Here is a 22,427-nt window from a genome sequence, read left to right as displayed (position 1 = left end):
CTAACTTATACTATTCGCTACATATTAGTCATGAATTATGTGTGTCAAAGATGTGAAAAATAAAAAACCTTTTAGCTATAAATTAATTAGTCAGTTCACATAACATCGTCGTATATGTATGATGTAAATCTTCCCTGTCAGAACGCAAATTCAATCCATTTTTTTGCATAAGAATGTGCGCTTTTTCAGAAATTAGTCGTTTATTTAATATTCTCTCATGATCCAGAATTTGAATATTCTCCCAATCAAAGTCATGATTCCATTCCATCCTGTGATTCGTGATGACAGACTGTGAATTCGTATTCCAATTGATATGATTCCGATGTTCGGTAATTCTAGAGATCAATTTTCTACCCGTTTGTCCTACGTACGAAGCATCACAGTCTTTACAAGTTATTTTGTATATTACATTTTTATTTTGATTTTTGGGAAGAACATCCTTCTGGACCTTAATGAATCTACTCAATTTATAGTTATAATACTATAGAACGCTAGTCTTAAGTTTTCTTTTTTGCAAATTCTTAAAAAATCATTCGATGTGTTTTATTTGTATAAGGAATTAGAAACCAAGGAGTTCCTTCAACCCTTTCCGAATCATTATTATTGGAATTACTGAAATTCTTTTTCAGTTTATATTTTGTTTGAATGAATATGAATGAATATATTTTGAATGAATATATTTTGTTTGTTTGAATATACTCGTTAAATATTCAGTTTTTTTGTGAATAAATATTTTTGGAAAATCCAAAATTTTGAATGAATGTATGATTACATTTTTTTTATGTGAAAATTTTGAATAAATACAATTTAGAGCTCAATTACAAATTTTTGTATTTATCGGGTACTCTATATATATTTGAAGTAGAAAATAATTATAAAAATAAAGTGATCATTATACCTTCTAAAGAGAAGATGAGCATTGATATAAAGTTATAAAATTGAACTTTGCTATTTCAGGCACCTTGCTGCTACTCTTAGACAATGCGGTGGCGGAAGTTACGGAAGCGCCGGTTGCATCAGAGAAATCTGATTCCCAAAAAGCGTCGACTCCCCAAGGATCTACAACGATTCTAACAAAAGTCTTCTCGATCCATCAAAATCAATCGTTTGAAAACGATGGAAGAGATACCAAATTGACGAATCGGAAAACTCATGATGCGGAAAATAGATCACACGAGAGTATCATCGATAGTGCAAATCAAAATGAAAAAAAAGATGTATCGATACACGCGAATTCAAACGCGGGAAAAACAAACGAATCTGAAAATTCATCATTGGATGGGGGCAGGAAACCGAGGTACGGAGAAATTGTTGTTGAAAGCTCCGGGAAAAGCACCAGTACGAAAGTCGTCTCCGAAGATCTTCTCAGACTTTCCCGGAAGAACGAACTGACTGTGGTGACCGCGAAACCAGCTTTCAATGATTCGAAGCAGGACAATAAAAACCTAGAGAATGTCTCTCTTCAAGAATCCTTCAACCATGAAAAAATATCTGATACGACCAAGACTATATCTCCAAATTCAAAAGAAAACATTGTCAACGAGAAATTGATCGCAAACATGGAGATATCAGATTCTAAAGAGGTAAGGAAGGAGTCTTTCGTCAAGTATGAAGAGAAGAATAACGTAACTGTGGACAAACAAGATGTACCGACCTTCAAGTCCATCGCAAATTTCCTTTCGACAACCTCGAAATCGATATTTGACGACGCTGTTAGATCCGACGAAAAGAAAGACAAAATGATAAAACTTGATCATAAGGAAGTCGTTTCGAGAAAAGACAAAAATACAATTTTGACTGACTTAAAGGAGGAAGTAGAGGATCATGATCGGGAATCAACCACGATTCACGGTGAAAAGTCCTTAGAATTTAAAAAAAGTGTGAACGATCTAGGAACGACAGCATCCGAAGCGTTCGATCTCGAGAAGACCGATGAGAAGGAACACGAAGAAAGCGTTTCATTAATTAATGACACTCATGTGAACTTTAATAATTTTTATAAAACTGTGACGGAAAAAGATTTCAAAACCAGTCCGGGAAATCGTTCGATTGATGCGAATGAATCGCGTAAGAAAGGCAATCCGAAGGAAGAAGTGGAGATAATTAAGAACGTGACCGAGCGGTCGGTACTGAGGATTATGGCTACGAACGATACTACGAAGAATGATTCTCACATTAATGAACTGAGTAATCAGGAAGGAGCTTACGTTAAGAAGAAAGGGGAGACTAACTCGAGAGATGAAAATAGTCCTGAACAAACTGTAAACTTCTCCATTTCTAATACAACTACTAAGAGGATAAATAGTGTGGAAGAATGGAAATCAATAGGGGATCCTGAGAGTCAGGTGAAGTTGCCCGAAACAACTCAAAGCGTGCGACTTGAAGAACGTACGTCATCCGTCCCAGAAACCACTTCTAGTTTAGTTCCGCAAGGCAGAACTATCGGATTTTCCGGAGCTAACAAGTTTCCGAATAACGAGGTGAAAACTATAGCCTCAATGAGGACTGATGGAGAAACATTGATCACTCAGAGCTTGCAAAGCAGCACGGAAAAAATTGATCAAAAACCTTATCCGTACCTAAAATCTAGCAAAGGATCATTCCAGAGGCCAATAACAGAGGCCAATTTGAAATTGAAAAAGGAAGACGGTGATTGGAAGAGGCGAATCCGAGAAGAAGCTTGTTGTCACAGAACCTTCGGTTGTGATCGAGAATAGCATCCAACAACACAAGCCGAACAAGAAAAACGAGTCCACGAATTCTACGACAAAGAATCTTTCCTCTTTGATGCCAGTGACGGCAATCTCGAGTGTTTCGACTAAAGTTGAACCAATGAACGAAACTTTTCCGGAAGGATTTAACGGCAGCGCAAAAGCCACGGAAATGAAACATTCGAAATCAAACGAAAATGACACGTCAGGTGTGAAAGAGGAGGAGAAAGTGATTGTAGGCAGAGACGAAGGCTACGACGTGACTGGAAATGGAATAACGGAAGTGAGCCTGACTTCGGATGGCAAAGAAGTGAAATCACGTTTCAGCGGAACGACGGAATCGTCAACGTTGCGTTCCACGGAAACACATACATCTAAGATGGCGTCTCTGAATACCGATGTTCAGATGGAACCGGAAGAAGCTATGATGATTCGTTCAACTTTTGTCGTTACTGAATCCACGAGTGTCATTCCTTTGGACAAAAATGCGACGACAGAAGCGAATAAGTTCAAAACTTCGATGACGGCAGTGGAAGTCAATACTATCGCCACAATGCTCCTTGAGAATTCTACGGAATCTGCACCAAAAACGAACGTCACGTTGCGACCTTCTTCGAGTGTTAATCACACCACTGAATCTCCTCCTTTTGTCACTTTAAATCCCGACGAATCCCCAATTCCGACGACTACGTCCATCGAATTCGAGTTTGTTAGTCTTACGGAAGCGATCTCTTCGGGAAGTAACGCGACCGAGAAGAGTATCGAAGGGCAAACCTTCGAGGAACAAACGATACCTTACAGGACAACGACAATTCAAAATTCATCCACGACGGACAATTCGACAGAGAACGTGATTACTGCGATGAAACCGGACGAATTTACCGAACTTCCTGTGACGACCGAAGACGGAACTCCAACGACGGATCAAGTATCGGATATGCACCACAACGAAACTATCAGAGATCCCACAATTACTCAAACTACTACTGAGAGTCAAAATAATCGAACGGAGATGAACGAAGTTACTATAAGCGTTATCGATTTCACCAGCGCCGCTACCGGCAATGCCACGAGAGCCTCCGGCGTTACCGAGGATCCTTTAAAATCTAAGGATTCAAGTTTTGATGCGAACATCACCGAGACGTCCGCCTCAGGCGCGACGAAACTTCCACCGAATACGAGCGTCGGGACGATGAACATCACAAAGGGCCCTTCGGCTACGAGTACTTTGGAGCCAATAATATTCTGGAGTACAATGAGTTTCACGGAATCTCCCGAGGAAGAGATAACGGAAAATATTCAAACTCCGTCGCCGGACGAAATCACGTTATTAGTTAAAATAATCATCGAAGGTACCTTACACGAGGTCTGTCCTCGGTTGTCTGATGTAAGGAAAATGCTCGCGGATTTCCTCAGGGATGGACTGAACAAGTGAGTGATTTGCAAAATTTTTTTATTCCAATTGTGAATATTGTTTAGAGTTGGATGTATGAATATACTAACTGAACACTTTTTTATGAACCAAATAAAGTGATTGTTAATTGTTTTTGCTCGTTGAATATAAAAATATCAATAAAAACTCTTTAGCGAGTATAATTTTTTTGTTATTGAATGATTTATTGGAACGTTATTATTTTCTTTTAATCACTTTTACATTGAGAGATGAATTTAAAGTTTTCCTTTATTTTCCTTTTAACTATGTAAGAAGAAATATATAACAACGTATACAGCATAAAGAAAATCAATTTTTATCTCGATTTCCAAATTGATAATCGAAATACATGTATGAGCTATACATGTATTTCCTTCTATAAGCGATTTACTTTGTGATTTTATAACAACTACATACATAAAATTTATTTAATGCATTTATACAAGAAGAATTCGCCGTATTTACATTTTCAAAAAACAAGTCCTTTTGATTGCAAAAATGACGTTCTACAACTTTTTTAATATCAGAACACAGAAAAACAGAGTCAATAGAGAAGCACAAAATATAGGTTTTATCAATGTTATCAAAATCTTATTGATCAAAGTTATTACATATTTAGCTATTAATATTCTTGAGGCTTCCACGGGTGTTTCCTATATGACAATCTTGCGTTTCAGATTGTCATAGCATGCGCAAGATTGTCATATATTTAGCTATTATTTATTATTTATTATATTATTTTGTAAATATATTATATACATATAATATATAAATATTTTTCATGTTTATATATTTAAATCTTTGCAATCGATATATATAAATATATATATGTATTTTTATATATCTTTGTACATTAGGAATAAATTAAAATATAAATAAACCTTGTGCTTGAATAGATAATCCATGTATAACAGTATAATAATATTGATAAATAATAATAAATTAGTACAAAGTTTTTCAAAACTATGTGAATTTATAGAGAATATGAAAAAGTATAGATTAATATAAAATGTCAGTCTTTTTTTCGCAAAAATATTCAAGCTTTATTTACCTATATCATTATCAACAAAGGTTTGAAAAATATGAATGAGATTTGGTTAAAAATGCACTTGTCATATTATAAAGTGTGGAACATTTTGTTTTGCAGGCCCGTACAGCCAAAACAAATTATGATTCATCAAAACCCTTGCCAGGAGCAGAACGTGTCACCGACACCCATAGACGGTTCTCTAATCTCTATCCTGATTTACGTTATCGATGAGGACGGCAAGTTTGACGCCGCCATGACGAAGATTCTACCAAGTTTATACAAGGTGTCTCCCAACTTCCCAGTGAGAGTAAGTTGAAAACGGCGGAGAAGATCGGGCGCGGATTAAAACACTGGCTGTCGAACGTCAGCAAAAGTCCATAGTCCATTATAACTCTTGCTTCGGCACGTCTCGTGAAAATGTAATCTCCCCGATTATTAACTTAAAATCATTCATCACTCGCGAGTAATTTTCGATCATCATTGAAAATGTTTGTATGAAGCGCTCCTTCTCCGTTAGCTTTCTCTATTAATCGATCGATGCCGTATCAAAGTAGCTGATATTATAATCAGTAACATTAATCGAAAAAGTATCTCTATATTAAATTTTCTTAGGTCATTCATTCTTTCCAGATACATAAGATTCTCCTAATTCCCGTATCGGAAACGGACTCTGGAAACGCAATAGCGGTCGTTGTGGTCTCCTCTGTGGCCTTTATTTGCTTGCTTCTATTAGCTGGCCTTCTGGTAAGCGTTTTTATAACTACAAATATTTAGCAACTCCAGATATATATATATATATACATTATATTTAATTTATAAGGGAAATTAATGCTTGAATAGTCTTTTCGTGTTTATACATACACGCAAAATGAAAGACGCAGCGTAGAAATTGTTCGGCATGTAAGATTAATTCAATTTCTCAGTCGACCTCAATTAAAAATAACATAACATCCATATTATAATTTCGCATTCAACAATGTAATTGGAAAACGAATACAACCATTATTTTGTACATGTATAACGTGTGTGTGTGTGTGTGTGTGTGTGTGTGTGTGTGTACTCTCTAAAATTTTTAGAGTAAATCTCATTCTAATGAGTGAAATCTCTCTCTTAAAGATGAAAAATTGAGCTTTTTTTTTTTAGAGTGACTCAATTTTCACTCTTTACAGTAAGATTTCACTTTAAAGAATTTAGAGAGTATGGTACGTGCACATAAGCGAGTTCTTTTTACCATAATAATCATATCATAAATCTCATGTTGAACTGATCAATTAGCAATATTGATCATTGGATGCCATTTTACAGAAAGATCATCAAAATTTAATTTAAAAAGGTAACGGAAATTGTAACAACTCGTTAGTTTTTAAATAATGATAGCAGTAACGAGTTTTTTTTAAATCAATAACGGTAACAAATTACTTTTATGAAATAATTTTCCAAACCCTGATGTTATGTTGCTTTTAGTTGGTGTCGACTGGATTTCTTTTGACGAAGCAACATGATTGCGAGAATTTTCTCGCTTGAGTGTTCTTCCTCAAGTCCTCTCCTGTCTTGGTTCTTTTTTCAATTGCAAATGTATGTCGCATGCGTTTTTATGCCGTGCTCTTCTCACGCATCACGCAGCACTGAGAAATCGAAGCAGGAAATACTAATATTTCAAGATGACAGCTGCGCAGGTCCGCGAAAATCTCTGCTCACTGACGGTAGCCTGCTACTAACAATAAGTCGCGCTTGCATGGCGATAAACCTCTGTTCACGGAAGGTTTACGTTCCGCGTGTCGGTTCGTCACCGTCCATTCGTCCGTCCATCTGTCCACACTCATAATTCTCTTCCAGTGTACGTAATACACTCATGATAACATGTCTGTGTATGTTTTCACTTGGGAGGTGAAAGAGACGATGTTCTCTTCTCCGTCGCGCGGAATGATGAAGATAATGCGCGATGCATGAGTAATGCTTCGTGGCACGAACTAGTCTTTTTTTTACTTTTACAATAACGACAGCTTATTATAGTTCTTTTTTTAGTCGCGGTTATAACATTTATAATAATATGCATGCATATGCAACTTACACCGAATGCAAGTTGATTGTTTCACAAGAAATCAAGAGATTTACAGATTATATTATACTTGTGTAAAAGATATTTTATTTCTGTAAGCATTAATAGAACAAAATTTAATTCTTTTAGATGTTAACAACATCGTTAATCGCGAAAAATAATGGTTACATTAATATTTCTTATTACATTATATAACTTTAATGCCGGAATATGTTCTACTATTATTTCGACAATAGCGTCGCTACATTTAGATCCGTTGTCTACAGCGTAACGTTTTCTCCAGTCTTCAGTAACATTAATATCGTACTTGCACAGCAATTAATTTTAATGAATGTATAATACAATTATATAACATCGGGTGGAATTTGAACTAACGAGACTTAACAAATCAATTAACATAAAAGAAAAAGAGAACTATCTACTGCGCGGTGTTAGGAAATGCAACAGTATTATTCTATTTTCGAAAATGTGCTCTCGTCGTTATAAATGCAATCTTTCTTAATGAGTAGATTTAATAACTTCATTAAATACAAGTTTAGCATGAAAAACGTGTTTAATGTTGCGAAAAAAATGAAATGCATTTTTAAAAAACTTATAATTTTGATATATTATATGCATTTAAATATATTAATGTGAACGCACAAGAACAACACTCTCTGGCGTAAGTTAATCATACAGTGCTATTCCTAATAAAAAACTGAGTCGAAAAGTCCTTTAGTATTTTGCAGTTTTCGCAATAGTTAACAAGATATTAATTGCTAAATATCGCTGTGTGTGAATATTGATTTTCAATAATTTTTTACTCAAGTACTATCAACTTTATAGAAAAACTGCTGGAAATAAAAATTGTTTATTTTCTTCTCATAAAGTTATGAGAATTTTTTCAGAATTTTTTCAGAATTTTTTAATACCGTATTTCCTCATGTTGGTAAAAATAAAAAAAATGCAATACTAAAAAGTTGATAAAAAATTCTGAAAAAATTCTTAGAGTTTTATGAAAAGAAAATAAATGATTTTTATCTGTTGTAGTTTTTCTGTAAAGTTAATAATATTTGAGTAAAAAATTATTGAAAACCAATATTCAGCGATTTTCAATAATTAATATCTTGTTAACTATTGTGAAAATTGCAAAATGGTAGAGGACTTTTCGACTCAGTTTTTTATTAGGAATAGCACTGTATGATTAATGTACGTTATTTCAGATACACCCTGTATATACGGAATATGAATAATGACGATAATGTGATATTAAATTACGGCATTAAAATCGATGCGGTTTATTTTGAAATACTCTTATCGAACGCACAGTCATGTGAGGAAATACCACGAAGCGTATATTTACAGCAACATATAATTAACGATAAGAAAATTGGCGTCGCGTCTTCTTGCCGGAAGAAATGAAATGTCATTCGCACACACGGTTGTCCAACCTTGAATGCCTGATTAGATTGACTAGCAAACGGCGTTCCACACTTCATCAGCGTCGCTGCGCCGTGTTTCTTGCCGTGTCTTTGTGCATGCGAATGCATGCGAATAACGATGTTGAAATGGCCCGTCTGCTACGTGTGTTTCAAATACATTATACCATTTCGCTGACCGTCGTGAGATTTCCTCAATCTCTTTTCAGATATGTCGGTCATGTGGCGTAATTGGTAATACAGGTGTCGTTGCTTAATTGCAATGAAAGGGACTTATCAGAATGCATGATTTACAATTATAATTGATCGTTGTATTTGACATATGCTGACAATCATTATAATCTTATTAAATGTGTTGAAAATTGAGTCTTACTTTTTTACTCTTATTAAATTACAGTTAGAAAAAGAAAGGGAATGACGTAACATTTGCATCAATTGATCTAACTGATAGTTAATTTTCTTATTATAATCATCTTTTGTTAAGAGTTAAATAAAAAACACACGTAATTGTACATTTCTCCAGTATACTGATTTGTTTAAGGCTCCTGTCCACTCATTATCTACTATTATGCGTCACTCAACTTGTGACGTCAGAAATGAGAAAATACATAATAAAAATTCTTGCAATATTTTAATATCGAAATATGTTTTAATAAAACAATAGATACTTGTAATCGATAGAACCATGCGCTTGCAAAATATATCAAAAATTCCTTTTGTTTCATTAATTAAAATAAATAACCATATATTTAGAAACGAATTATGCACACACTAAGAATGAAATGAGCATGTTCAATATAAACTATGATAAATTGTCAAATTAATAAATATAATTTAATAATATTATATAATTAAAACGAAAAATTAAATACGATTTAATTTTTTCCAAAAATAAGAAGATAATTTTTTTGATATATTTTATAAGTCTATTCTATTGATTGTTTAATTGAAAGGTATTTCTATTCAAATATAACATGCAAGAACTCTTATTGAGTTTTCTCGCTTCTGACATCACACTCTGAGTATTGGCGAGTAAACAGAAGCCTTAAATCGAAGATTATAGTCCGCGGTATATACCGTTATTATTATCGTTTGTAAATATATTTTGCACGCTGGCGAACTGCAGTTTGTGATTCAATGCATGGCTACTAAATTAACCGTCACCGCATTTCGGGATATCGTGAGTATTTGTAGACGAGTTACAGAGCAGAGTTGCAAATTTGCAAATAGTAGAAGATTGCTACTTCAGCTTTTGTTTTTCATTTTGTCGAACATAACGGCTGCTAAACCTTAGCTGTAACTACTTGCAGTTCATAATGAGAAAGAGGCAAACGAGATTCAATTACGGAGAACGGTGCCGGCCAGTATCCTTGGACGCCTACAGCCTCGATAGCGTTTCGGCGTACAATAGCGTAAGACGCAAAGGTGCGGTAAGATCCTCCAAGAGAAGTTACGGCAATCCGACTTTTGAAGATTCGGTAAGTTTGATTACATTAATCATGAACCTTCCCATCCCTTTCAAGACTGTTTCAATTTTTATTGTGCTATTTATAGGAATTTAATCTTTTGTCTAATCAATAATTATAAAATGTATTATATAAAAAATATTTCGATCTATATATATACCTATTTTAGTTACGTTAAGAGTTTGTACGTCATGTAAATTAATTTAAAAATATTTACTTATGAAAAATTTCAACGAGCTAATTAATAATGTCACGATAATTTTTTCTTTAATAGACATTATTTTATCATTTTAATAACATAATGTGACATATTTATTAAGAAACGATTTATTTGTTCTAACAATGCATTTTTTTTATTAATACATGATTATACATACATGGTTATACTTTCTATTATTTTAAAGCAGTAATTTTTTTTTCTTTATAGCTGTTACGTGTTACGAATGTATAGATCTAAATTGATTATTCAGGTAAAAGACAGCAATAATATCTGTGTCCAAATAGTAAAATGCTAGCAATGTATTAATAATTTGGTTTAATTGATTGGATCGACACATCATAGTAAGTTAACTATGTTGCTTTGTTTGATTTTTGCTATTAGATTGCCATTAGTTGACTTAGATTCTTGCTAGAATTCTGCTATTATTAAATATAGCAATCTTGCGTAAATTTTTTTTGTAAACTATATTCTGGAACACAGATTTAATTTTATGTGGACAACATGTACTTTGTTTTATTAAAATGTACTGATTGACTATTATCTTGAAAGCATTTATAGACATTGGTAATAATTAGCTTTTAACCAATTAATTTCGCAAGGAATTTAATTGATATGTCTCCCGAAAATAACTTCTTGATGTTGATATTATAAGTTTAATTATAAATAAAATTATTACAAAAAGGAAAGAAATTGTATTAATATTTAATATAATATATATGGTTATTAAAATTTAAAAAAGTATTTTAAATCCGTATAACAAATCAAACTAACAAGACTCCTTATAAATCAAAAGAACTAGAAAAGAATATGGGCAATAGGAGTCAAACGCGGAAGATGTTGCGTAATACGACTATAAAGCGCGTAAAACTTCTTTATGTTTTAAATAAACGCGCTGAAATTAAAAATAAAGAAGTTCTACGCTTTATAGTCGTATTATTTACGCAACGTCTTCCACGTTTGACTCCTATTGTCCATGTTCTTTCCTAGTTCTTTTGATGTATTTTAAATTTGTTAATACATACTTTTTGATTTGCTACATTTAAAGTTGTTTCATATTTCAAGATCAAATTTTTCTACTTAATATGTATCTTTCTACTTAATTAAATTTGAAAAAGTTAGTATATCAGAAATATTATAAAATGTATTTTGGTTAAAGTTGCTTTATAACTCAAGATCAAATCTATCTACTTAATATATACTTTTCTATTTAATTAATTTCAGAAAATTAGCATATTCGAAATATTTTTTAATCGATATCGAGTAATTTCCCATGATAGCGCTCGATCAAAGGAAATGAGGCGACGGTCTCTCTTTCCACGAAGCTAAGAGTAAAGCTTTCTAGCAAAGGTATTCTCTTATTTCAGAGCGTCATTCCCTCCCATCCTCTCAATTTCGCCGGGCTTTCATCTTTCTGTAACGACGTTAACGCAATCAAGGAGGAGTTCGCGGGCATACCCCAGGTTTCGGCAAAGACAGACGAGCTGCCCTCAGGTGCGGAGGTGAAGAATAGATATGCGAACGTGATTCCGCTTCCGGAGACGAGGGTGCCGTTACAGAGACTGAACAATGACTCCTTAACCGAATACATTAATGCTAGTTACGTGCGGGTAAGTGAGACGTTTTGTTCGAGCTGATTTTGCAGGCATATCTCTCGCCACATATCACGTGATTCACAAAGGACGTTTTTGTTGCTGCACACGCGTCATTGCTGTTGAAGATTTTATTCTTCCCCGACATTTACGACGAAACATGAAGCCATAACTCGCGCTCAAATTCGAGCGTGATTTACAGCTATGTCCTGGAATTCTAATTGTGAATCCATGTTTCTGTGTTGAGGATTCATCTACAATAGTTGCATAAATTGTGTTGCAGGTCGCAAGTTTGCTGTGACAGCTAATCTGATGCGTCAATATTATTATAAAATTGACGCTCAATTTTAATATTGAAGCATCAGATCAGCTGTCATAGCAAGCTTGCGACCTGCGACACAGACCATTGTAGATAAGGTCTAATACGAATTAATTAATTTCCGAATCAATAGCGAGTAGCGAATGAAAAATAAATAACGATTTATTTTAACTTATGCTCGTCTCGATTTTACATAGACCATGGGAGAATTGCATGATTATCTATGTCATTAGGATAATAAGGTGTTTATATGCGAGATCAGATTACGTCAGCCACGTCATACAGAGAATGCTATATAGTGTTAAAGTGTAGCAAAGCGTTTTCGCAGTGCCGTGGGAAAGAAATATTGCATAATACGCATCGCCGGGAAAGTGAGTACATTGTATCGCGTAAGCTGAGAACTTCGACGCGGAAGTGTTAGGAATTGTCTGTGGAATATAAATATAGTTTGTCTTTCATAGCCTTAATAGTTTCACAAAATGGGGTTAAAGAGATACAAAGGCTAATTATCTTGCGAGCGTAAGGTTACCTGGAATACGTTCGTCCTGAAATATATGTGCGTTTCTCGCGCATTTTAAAGGAATCACGGAAAGGACATTACTATTTTGATGTTTGATTTTGAAAATATTTTGCTGAAATATCTGAAAATTTAATTAGATACAAATTTGAAAATAATGACCCATCAATAAAATTGGAGAGCAATCAAAAACTAAATATTAGAAAGACCCTCAAAACTTTTTGCAGCATTGCTCATCATGCTTGAATTTCCCACATAATTATTTTGCTGTCTAACAAAATTATTTTCAGATCTATATCTAGTTAAATTTTTAGGTACTTCAGCAAAATTCTTTTCATGCAGAAGCCTCTGAAAAACCATATGCATCTTTGACCGTATTTGGATATACACTGCTTGTACTGAAAATCTATAATTCACGTTATGCATATTAATTTTTCTGATAGTATATATTCGAACAGAATCTATAAAGAAATTGATGAAATTATAAAACGAAGATTTTTATATACATCCTGATTTCTCATCATTAAAAATATATAATGAAATATATTATATAATACATAACGAAGTAAAAGATACTGACACAATTCACAATTGAAAACTTCACGGAATTCATTTTGGGCGACCTATAATACGACAGAATTCTATTTATCCACAGTGTATGTACAGATAGATAGATAAAATCAATTCTATACACCCACAATACATATTGATAGATTGTTAAAAAGTGGCTTCAATACTTTTGATAATATTGTCTTAAAATAAGAAAGTGAAATTATTTTTTAATATATACTATATATATACTATATATACTATAGATTTGGTGCTAGAGGTTGCTTTTCTAAAATTTGTTTATTTACCTTTCAGCAATATATTTTCGGTTCAAAAGTGTAATGTTTTATTTTATATTTGAGATATTTATTGATTTTTGGATTTCATGACTATTTCATACATTTGTATTGATTAAATCTATTTTAGCAATGCCCAAAACTCATCGTGATTGTTTAGCGCACAAATAGTACTTTTATAAAAACAATCTGTAGTAATAGTAATACTGGAAGGAAAACTTGCGCATACAGAATTTCTTTTGTTGCATAAATTGCAAGTAGATGTCGCGAATATATTACGAGTATGGTGTTGCAACAATTTACGTGACAATTTTATCCAATAAACTTGATGTACGCCGCGATTGAGCAATTTTCAATTTATCGCTTATGAAATTTTTCTCGTTTAAGAAATGAAAGTCCAGAAAAAAGTTCAGAAAAAATAAACACGCAAGAATCACGTTTTTTTCCTTTTCTAAGTGTCCTGTGGTGCCTGGCACCCTAAGGGTACAGCGATCCCATTTATCTCGTACGCTTTAAGATGCTTTTACAGGGGATTCGACGGCAACGAGCGAGACTTCCATTAGGAACGAATCGATCGATCGATAAGCGTATACAGCGGTATCGCTTCCGCCTTCGGATTGCTTCATATCGCGAATCGAGCTAGCATTCGTAACGTTTCTACCTTGTATATAACATACGTCTTGCAATTACAGAGCGTACACGATCAATTAATGCGCGCCGAATGTGGTCGATGGAACGCAGTCTGACGTGTAATTAATTTCGCTCAATTCTCGATAAGATCGCACAATATTCTGAAAATACGATTGCGCGTCTGAATAGAGCACACGCGATTAGTCATACTTGATAATTATTTATAAATAGAAAAAATATTAAAGTAAATTTGTTAAAGAAACAAAACTTTATACCAGCCGTGTTTATAATATTATTAATTAAAACTTTCCACGAATATACCCTGCAATGTTAGATTAATCGTAGCAATAATTAATGAAGAAATGAATTTCAATTTAAAATGATAAGATAAATAATATGAGATAAATTACATTTCTATAATATTTCCATACATGTTATATTTTTGAACAAAATTTAGTAGATAAAAAATATTTTATATTTTAATTGATAATATTTTATGTGTAACGTATTTTATATATTAATATTAATAATTTAAGTAAAAAATAAATTTAATATTTCACATTTTCTTATTTCCTGATATAACATTGATGAAGAGGCTGACACTTAATATTTGATACAAACAGTAGTATTTAGTTTCATTGTTAGAAAATATTTAGAAATTATTGTATGCATTATTTGTATGCACGAAAGAACTATTTTGCTAAAGTATCTAAAAATTTAGCTAGGTATCCAAAAATAATTCTGCTGAATTATTAAAATTTTTTACATTTCATTTTGATAGTCCAATAAAGTTATTTTCAAATTTGTATTTAACTAAATTTTTAAATATTTCAATATAATTGTTCCTTCCGTATAGAATCTCAATTTGGATGTGATTTAAAAACGCTCGCTAATTTTTCAGGGACCTAAAAATGCCACAAAGTATTATATCGCGTGCCAAGCGCCAATAGAGTCGACCGTTACCGACTTTTGGCGAATGATTTGGGAGCAGCAGTCCAAAGTGATTATCATGCTGACCGATCTCGTTGAGAACGAAGTGGAAAAGTGTACGGAATACATTCCACCTTCGGAGATAACAGACTGTCATCGACTTTACGGTGATTTCCAAGTCACTCTGAAAAAGCGAGAAACCAAGGAGAAGTATGCTATCTCTACACTTCACCTGAAGGTAAACAATATTCCTAATTGTACATAACAAAACTATATATTTGGAGCTTAATTTTGGACCTAATTTAAAAAAAAAGGTAAAAGATTTGTTTTTAAAATCTCACCGAAAATATCTCATTTTGAAGCAAGAATTCTCATTTTGAAGCAAGGAATAAAATATTATAATAAATTTTACTCAGAGAATCTCTCTCTCTCTCTCTCTCTCTCTCTCTCTTTCTCTCTCTCTGAGTAAAATTTATTATAATATTTTATTTCTTGCTTCAAAATGAGACATTCTTTCAATGTACTTTAGGTTTCTTGTCTTGTAAAAGTTCATTATTAACGCGTATAATTTTGTAAAATTAGTAATATTTTCTCAGTTATTTTATTATTGATTTGCTTCTAAGACTAATTAATTAAATATTGGCTATAAAATAACATTCTTTGTGAAAGTCGAAGTATAATAAACTAGAGATCTCTTCTGTAGAAATAGCATCCAAATATAGCTTTAACAATATCTGTAGCAATAATTGTAGCGGTTAAAATATTTAATGGCTTCGTGGCGACCTTCCATCAAGCGCAAGCAATTAATTATTTTTTTGTTTTTGCAGAACCTGGAGAACAATACATTCCGAGAGGTATTCCACATCTGGTACCTATGGCCAGTGAGTGGCGTCCAATCAGACGGTACAGGCCTAATAGCGGTGCTCCTCGAAGCGAGAGCACTCCAGAGAGGTGGCCCCGGACCCATCGTGGTCCATTGTAGTCCTGGCACAGGACGCACTGGCACGTTAATAGCCCTCGACCTAGGAATTAGACAATATGAAATTACGAGGACCGTGGATGTGCCGAGAGTCGTTTACACTATCAGGAGAGATCGGGCTGGCGCAGTTCAAACCAAGGAGCAATATGCTTTCATATACAAGGTGATAATCGATTCTATCAATCGCTACACGAGGACGTTAAAACAGGACGCTTATCTTCCTCAAAATTAATTTAACTACATGAATTAATAGTTTATTTGATAGCTTATTTTACGTCAAAAGTATAAAATATGACATTTACAAAAGAATAAATAAAATTAGAGTTTTTACATAAAAGTTGGATAGAATATAAACGTTCCAGTTATAAATGAAACTAAGAAAAAATATAATTGTATAAAGAAATAGGAAAATGTTTGCGCTATTTGGTTTATAAACTGTTATAAGTTTATGAACTTATATGCTAAGAGTTTGGTAAAAACCAAAATAATATCGGTTACAAATTCATAAATCCAAGTTATAACTGCACGATTTATCTGAAATAAAATTATATCAGAAGATAGATTAATTTATGTATAATCAGATTTAAGAATGTGAAGTTATCACAATTATATGTGGGTAGTCTAAAATAGATTTGTATTTTTTAAAGGCATTAAACTTGTACGCGACAAAACTCGCCGGCGGTGTGTTGGAATCAACGTGAAGCAGAAATTCTGAAGATTTGCGAAAACGGACGTCAGTTGACGAGAGCTATTTGGTTAGCGAACCAAAATAGACAATAGAATGTACGTGAAATCGGAAGGAATCTTTATCCAAAACGGTTTTTGTACGGATGGATGAGTAGGCTGCTGACTGAAGAAAATAAACTACGAAGTTGCCAAATGTTTAATTTAAGAAGATATTCTAATATCTTGAAGAAGAAAAAAGAAACTTTGTCGAAATTGACAGATAAAATGGTGATCATGAAATAAATATAAAACAGGGTGGATGTGTATTTTGTTAGAATGCTGAATGTTACGTAATGATATGTGAGATAATATATGCAGATTTGTTGGAAAAACTAAACGTTACCTACAGCGTGAAATTAATTTGTGATATGTGACTCTTAGATTATTTGTTTACTGATGTTGACGTAATTCATTTCACTGCTGATTTGTGGTTTTGTCGGTATAGAATTTTAGGGATTCCCAAAGACCTTTTTCTTTTTTCCAAAAGAGAAGTTTTTGCTACTATTCTAAATTTGCGTATGTATAATACTTTCTTAATTAAAATGCGCTTACTTAGTAAATAAAATCTAACTTTACTATTATTTACAAATCGATATTTAAAAAACGAACGTTTTAAAATTCTATAAACTTAAACAACTATTTTTGAACATCCCTAAGATTATAATAAGATGCGTTGATGTTATTTGCTTAATGTGTCTCGCAATGTAGATGGAACATTCAAAATTGGAAAAGAAACGAGTTCGGTTGAAATTTTAATGTTGAGATTAATACATTTTTTATTATATATTAATTTTACATGAATGTGATGCAATTGAATCGCCATCAGAAAGTTTGAGCATATTTTGAAGTAGTATCCAAGAATTTGATTAAGATTTTAAAAGGATATTCCTGTTTAGAAATGAATTTTTAAGACAAAAACTTTATGAATCTTTTTTAAATAAAATAAATGAATATAATATTTTAAGATTTAACGTATATATTTATTTATATTTAAATTATATTTATAAATTTTTAAATTTCTATTAATATTTTTGACGTAATATATATGTCGTAAATTTTATAATAAAATACACACCCTGTTTTAAAAAAATGCTCCTTAAAATAGCACATACGTATAATTTAAAAATCTCAACTCATCTGAAACGAAAAAAAGAAATTTTAATTTTAATTTACGTTTTTAATCTGTTGTTCGTGCAAGAAAAATGTCATTTTAGGAAATAAAATTCGAATTTTGTTCTTCTCATTGAAAAAGTATAAATTTTAAATATTTTGACTTGGATTTGGATCAGATAATAAAAAATACTTTTTAAATTATATAAGGAAAACATAAAATCGAGCAGTACTGCAGTTGTGTATTAAATATTACATATATCTTCTAAATGTAAAAGGCGTAATTGTTTATATATAATAATCATATTTGGTAATATAACATTCCTTTTGTAGTAATATCCAGACAGAACGATTTCTGATTATTTTTTCAAATCAGATATTTTATTGTTGTTATTGTTATTGTTGTTGTTATCATTGTACAGAGTATATCTCAATTCCGTGGTACGTCGCTCTCTATAATTGTAAATATGTAGAATGTGAACGATTATTTTGACAATTGCGTTGATTAATCGACTTGAGAGATTTTATTTATACATAAAAACCGTTAGTGATCGATTTTTAGGCCGAAAAATACCAATGTTCTTGTTTGGCGAGCCTAATTATACGGACTTGAAGCAAATGTCCGTCCACAAGTGCAATGTACTAACAATAAATGTATTTAAAAATTAGTATATATAGTTATGTTAGTTACTAAGGAAGTTTAGTTTGGATTATAATCTCTAATAATAATTAGGGCAAGACATGACGGAATCGATTTTAGTTTTTCGAATGTAATTGAATTATTAAGCAACTTGTTAACAGTCCAGTGAATTTTATTTATCTGAATATATTGGAAATTAATTTTAATTGTTAGATTTTGGTGATGTTAAAAGATACTTTTACGTGGGCTTCAATTTTTTAATTTATTGAATAGATGTTTAGATATGTCATTCGTATTCATGATCAGTCGCTGTGTTCTCAAAAAGAATACACAATAATATCTTTTATATAATATAACATAAAAACATCACAGTTAATCTTGAACGTGATCAAGTGTGTAGTGAAACTCATAAGTCAGATTTATAGAGATGCAATTTATATCTTTCAAATATCATACTACGAATTGTATGACTAACATAACTGTATTATCCATTATTATACAAGTATAATAATATCCATTATTATATGAGTATAATAATATTCATTATTATATGAATGTAATAATATCGCGATATTGTTATATTCGATATTGCTAATTAGTTTCTAACAACGCGTGAATGATCTGCGATCATGTATTGTGATTTATAACTGCAATTATCGACTGAAAATAAAAATAGTAGTTATGTAAAAGAGCGCCCGATAATGCGATGTTGCAATATCAATGGATTATGGAAAATTGATAAGCTAGCGTTGTATCTTTAAAGGACATAACAGATATTTATTCAATTTTTGAAGATACACGTATCTTGGACCATGATCATATTATAACAAATAATGTTATGTAGAAAAATATCGGAAATTCTATGTATACAGTATTTATCGGTATATACCAAGCCAAGTCGAAATGTAAGTCTACAATCATAAGCTTATGTCTTGAAATCGTATAAGCTTACGTTTCCAAATATACAAAATTATATTCAATCAATAAGTTTGTGACGTTGATATAATTTTTATACCTTATAAGGTATAAGAATATTTAATAATAAAATGTCTCAATAAATAATATTATACTGTAATTATATATGCTCTCCAAATATGATCGTATTAATACCAAATGTTATACCGTTATGCATTCTCAAAACATGAAATAAACGTAGTGGATTTAATTACGTTTTATCTAAAAAATTGATTTATATTATAGGAAAAATTATTACTAAAAAACATGCTAGAGATAGTGTACAATTGCAGTTTTATGGATAAAGTTACAATACTTTATACAATTGCAGGAAAATCAGACTTTCTGCTATTTGCATCATATGATTTAAAATATTATTTTATTTATTACTAGAAAAAATTGACAATTATGCACATATAAATAAAAATTATTATTATGCTTAAATGTAGACACCTTTTATAAAAATTTGGTAAAAAATTTTAATATTTACAAATTGTTATTATATAAAAATTGGTTCTTCTATCTTAAGTACTTATTATTATCATATCCTTCATAAAACGTTATTAACTCAATAATCTCACTGAAAATTTCTTTTATAAACGTTTGAAGTACATTAGAAAGAGCAATAGAGAGAGTCTAATATGCGTGACAAATACATCAAAGTTTATGTTCTCTCTCTTTGTGAGTTTTTGCACTGCGCAATTCAATTGTTTTAGTTTTATTAACGCGTATTGTTTTCTTATGTTCTCATAGTTAAATCTAATTACATCCTTAGATTTAAACTAAAATAATAAATATAGCAACAATCTTGCTAGCTAATACTAGCTTGCTCTCCAAGTAGTCTCATCGGATGACTACAGCATATAGTTATATTTGAGGATTTTTCAGTTTGCTTCAGTTTATTGACAGTTTATACTAAAGATCAATTATTTTCGCACTTACAAAAAGATATTTAATTTAGTTTCTATATTTAAATTATTAAATATAAGACTCAAAGAAATATATTCTAAGATATATGATACAGTATCGCTATATAATATAGCAAAAATTCCTAAATAACTGTAGATATAGATAGATTATTATTCAGATAGATTATTTTGTAAAATTTACATCAGTAAAACCTTAGCGAAATTATAAACGTCTTTATCATGCAAATTTCCATTGCATGACTGCAAAGGGAATTACTTAATTCAATATTTAAAGGAAGATTTTAACATTCTATATTAATTTTAAAGATAAAGAATAAAATTATGTTACATTTAATTCCTATTTTTAATTTTTTTTCTTTAATATATCAATTGTACAGTATAAAATCTTACAATAAATCAAAAAACAAAAAGTAAAGGACTCTTAATTCATACTATTATGCCCTTTTTTATCTTATTATTGTTTCAAGAATTAAGAGTCCTTTACTTTTTGTTTTTCAATTTGTTGCAAGATTTTATACTGTATAATTGATATATTAAAGAAAAAAAATTAAAAATAGGAGTTAAATGTAACATAATACAACGGATGCAAATAAAATATGACATTATAATTTATGTCTTTATATTTTATATATCTTGTATCTTATTTATGTCCATTGTACGTTATACCATATATGTGTGCAGGTCCTTACTTTATTGGGTTATACACAAGTAGTATATCGCGAGATATACAAGTCTTAATACTCAAAATAAAACATTGTTCTACAACGCATCAATCTCTTATAGGAAATTCTTGTAGAATGGTTTTATTACATGTGTCATGAGGCTAATATGCTAATTATTACGAACGTTGTATGTTTAATTAAATGGAACGCAGCTAAATATATATATATAGTTGCAGCAAAAATATATATATATAATGACGTTCGATATTTTATGCATATAAAATTAAAATTATAAACGTAATTCTTATTGTTATAATTAATGAGCTTTTTTTAACCAAGCATTTTTATAATAAATGTAATAGCATAGACATTTTTTGTAATATTTATAAAATAATTCTGCAACATTGCTGAAGTAATATTGCTAAAAGAAGCCTTCCTAATGTCTCTGCAACATTGCATTGCAATATGCAACGTTGAAATATTGCAGCAATATTGCTACAAGTTTCTGTGCCGTACGGGTAGGAGTTATTTTTTTTTCAGTAACGAATGATTTTTTCAATCCACAAATAACGATTGATTTTTCTAACTCTGATGTTGGCATTACCCCAGATAGCACACGACGTCCAATGGATGTTCAACGAACGTCCATTTTTGGACATCGACATCCTCTTTTGATCCAGAAAAGATCCTTTGGATGTCTGATGTACGTCCATAAGATGTACGTTTGACACAACTTCAGATGTTTATAAAATATCCGTTATCGGATTTATTTTGGACATTTTCAGGATTTATTTTGGACATTTTTTGGACTTATTTTGAACTTTTTCAGGACTCATTTTGGACTATTTTAGATCTGTTGTACGGAGTCCTAATAAGTTCAAAATATAATTCCAGTAATAATTTTATCTCAAACATGTAATGTCATTTTTTAGACAGAGCTATTATATTAAATATTGCACATGTAATACATTGTGTATATATATATATATATATACACATATTACGTGTATATGTAATATAATATATATGTAATAGTTGTACCTCAAAAATAACATTATATGTTTAAAAAAGAATTTTATTATTGAACTATTTTGGATTTATTAGGATTTCCATTAGGGCTCGCTATTATACGTTTAAACGAAAATACGTTTACACGTATAATTAGTATATCCGTTTATTAGAAACGTTTTTCCGAATATACGTGTAATTAACTATTATACGTTTAAACGAAAACACGTTTACACGTATAATTAGCATATCC

General features: G+C 31.4%; 1 protein-coding gene across 1 annotated transcript in view; it reads left to right on the top strand.

Annotated features, from left to right (window-relative positions):
- Positions 1–17,325, top strand: part of LOC108726827 (uncharacterized) — a 65,688-nt gene extending 48,363 nt beyond the window's left edge. Inside the window, 9 exon segments of the mRNA XM_018454603.1 lie at positions 958–2,653; positions 2,655–4,142; positions 5,291–5,480; positions 5,804–5,917; positions 9,961–10,128; positions 11,701–11,943; positions 15,138–15,404; positions 15,994–16,308; positions 16,793–17,325. Coding sequence (XP_018310105.1) covers positions 958–2,653; positions 2,655–4,142; positions 5,291–5,480; positions 5,804–5,917; positions 9,961–10,128; positions 11,701–11,943; positions 15,138–15,404; positions 15,994–16,308; positions 16,793–16,846 — 4,535 coding nt within the window. The 3' untranslated portion in view covers positions 16,847–17,325.
- Positions 17,326–22,427: the final 5,102 nt, after the last annotated feature.

This window comes from Mycetomoellerius zeteki, unplaced genomic scaffold (genome assembly GCF_001594055.1).
Source record: "Mycetomoellerius zeteki isolate Tzet28-1 unplaced genomic scaffold, Tzet1.0 scaffold44, whole genome shotgun sequence".
Taxonomy (NCBI): Eukaryota; Metazoa; Arthropoda; class Insecta; order Hymenoptera; family Formicidae; genus Mycetomoellerius; species Mycetomoellerius zeteki.
This window is presented reverse-complemented; position numbering and strand designations above follow the sequence as displayed.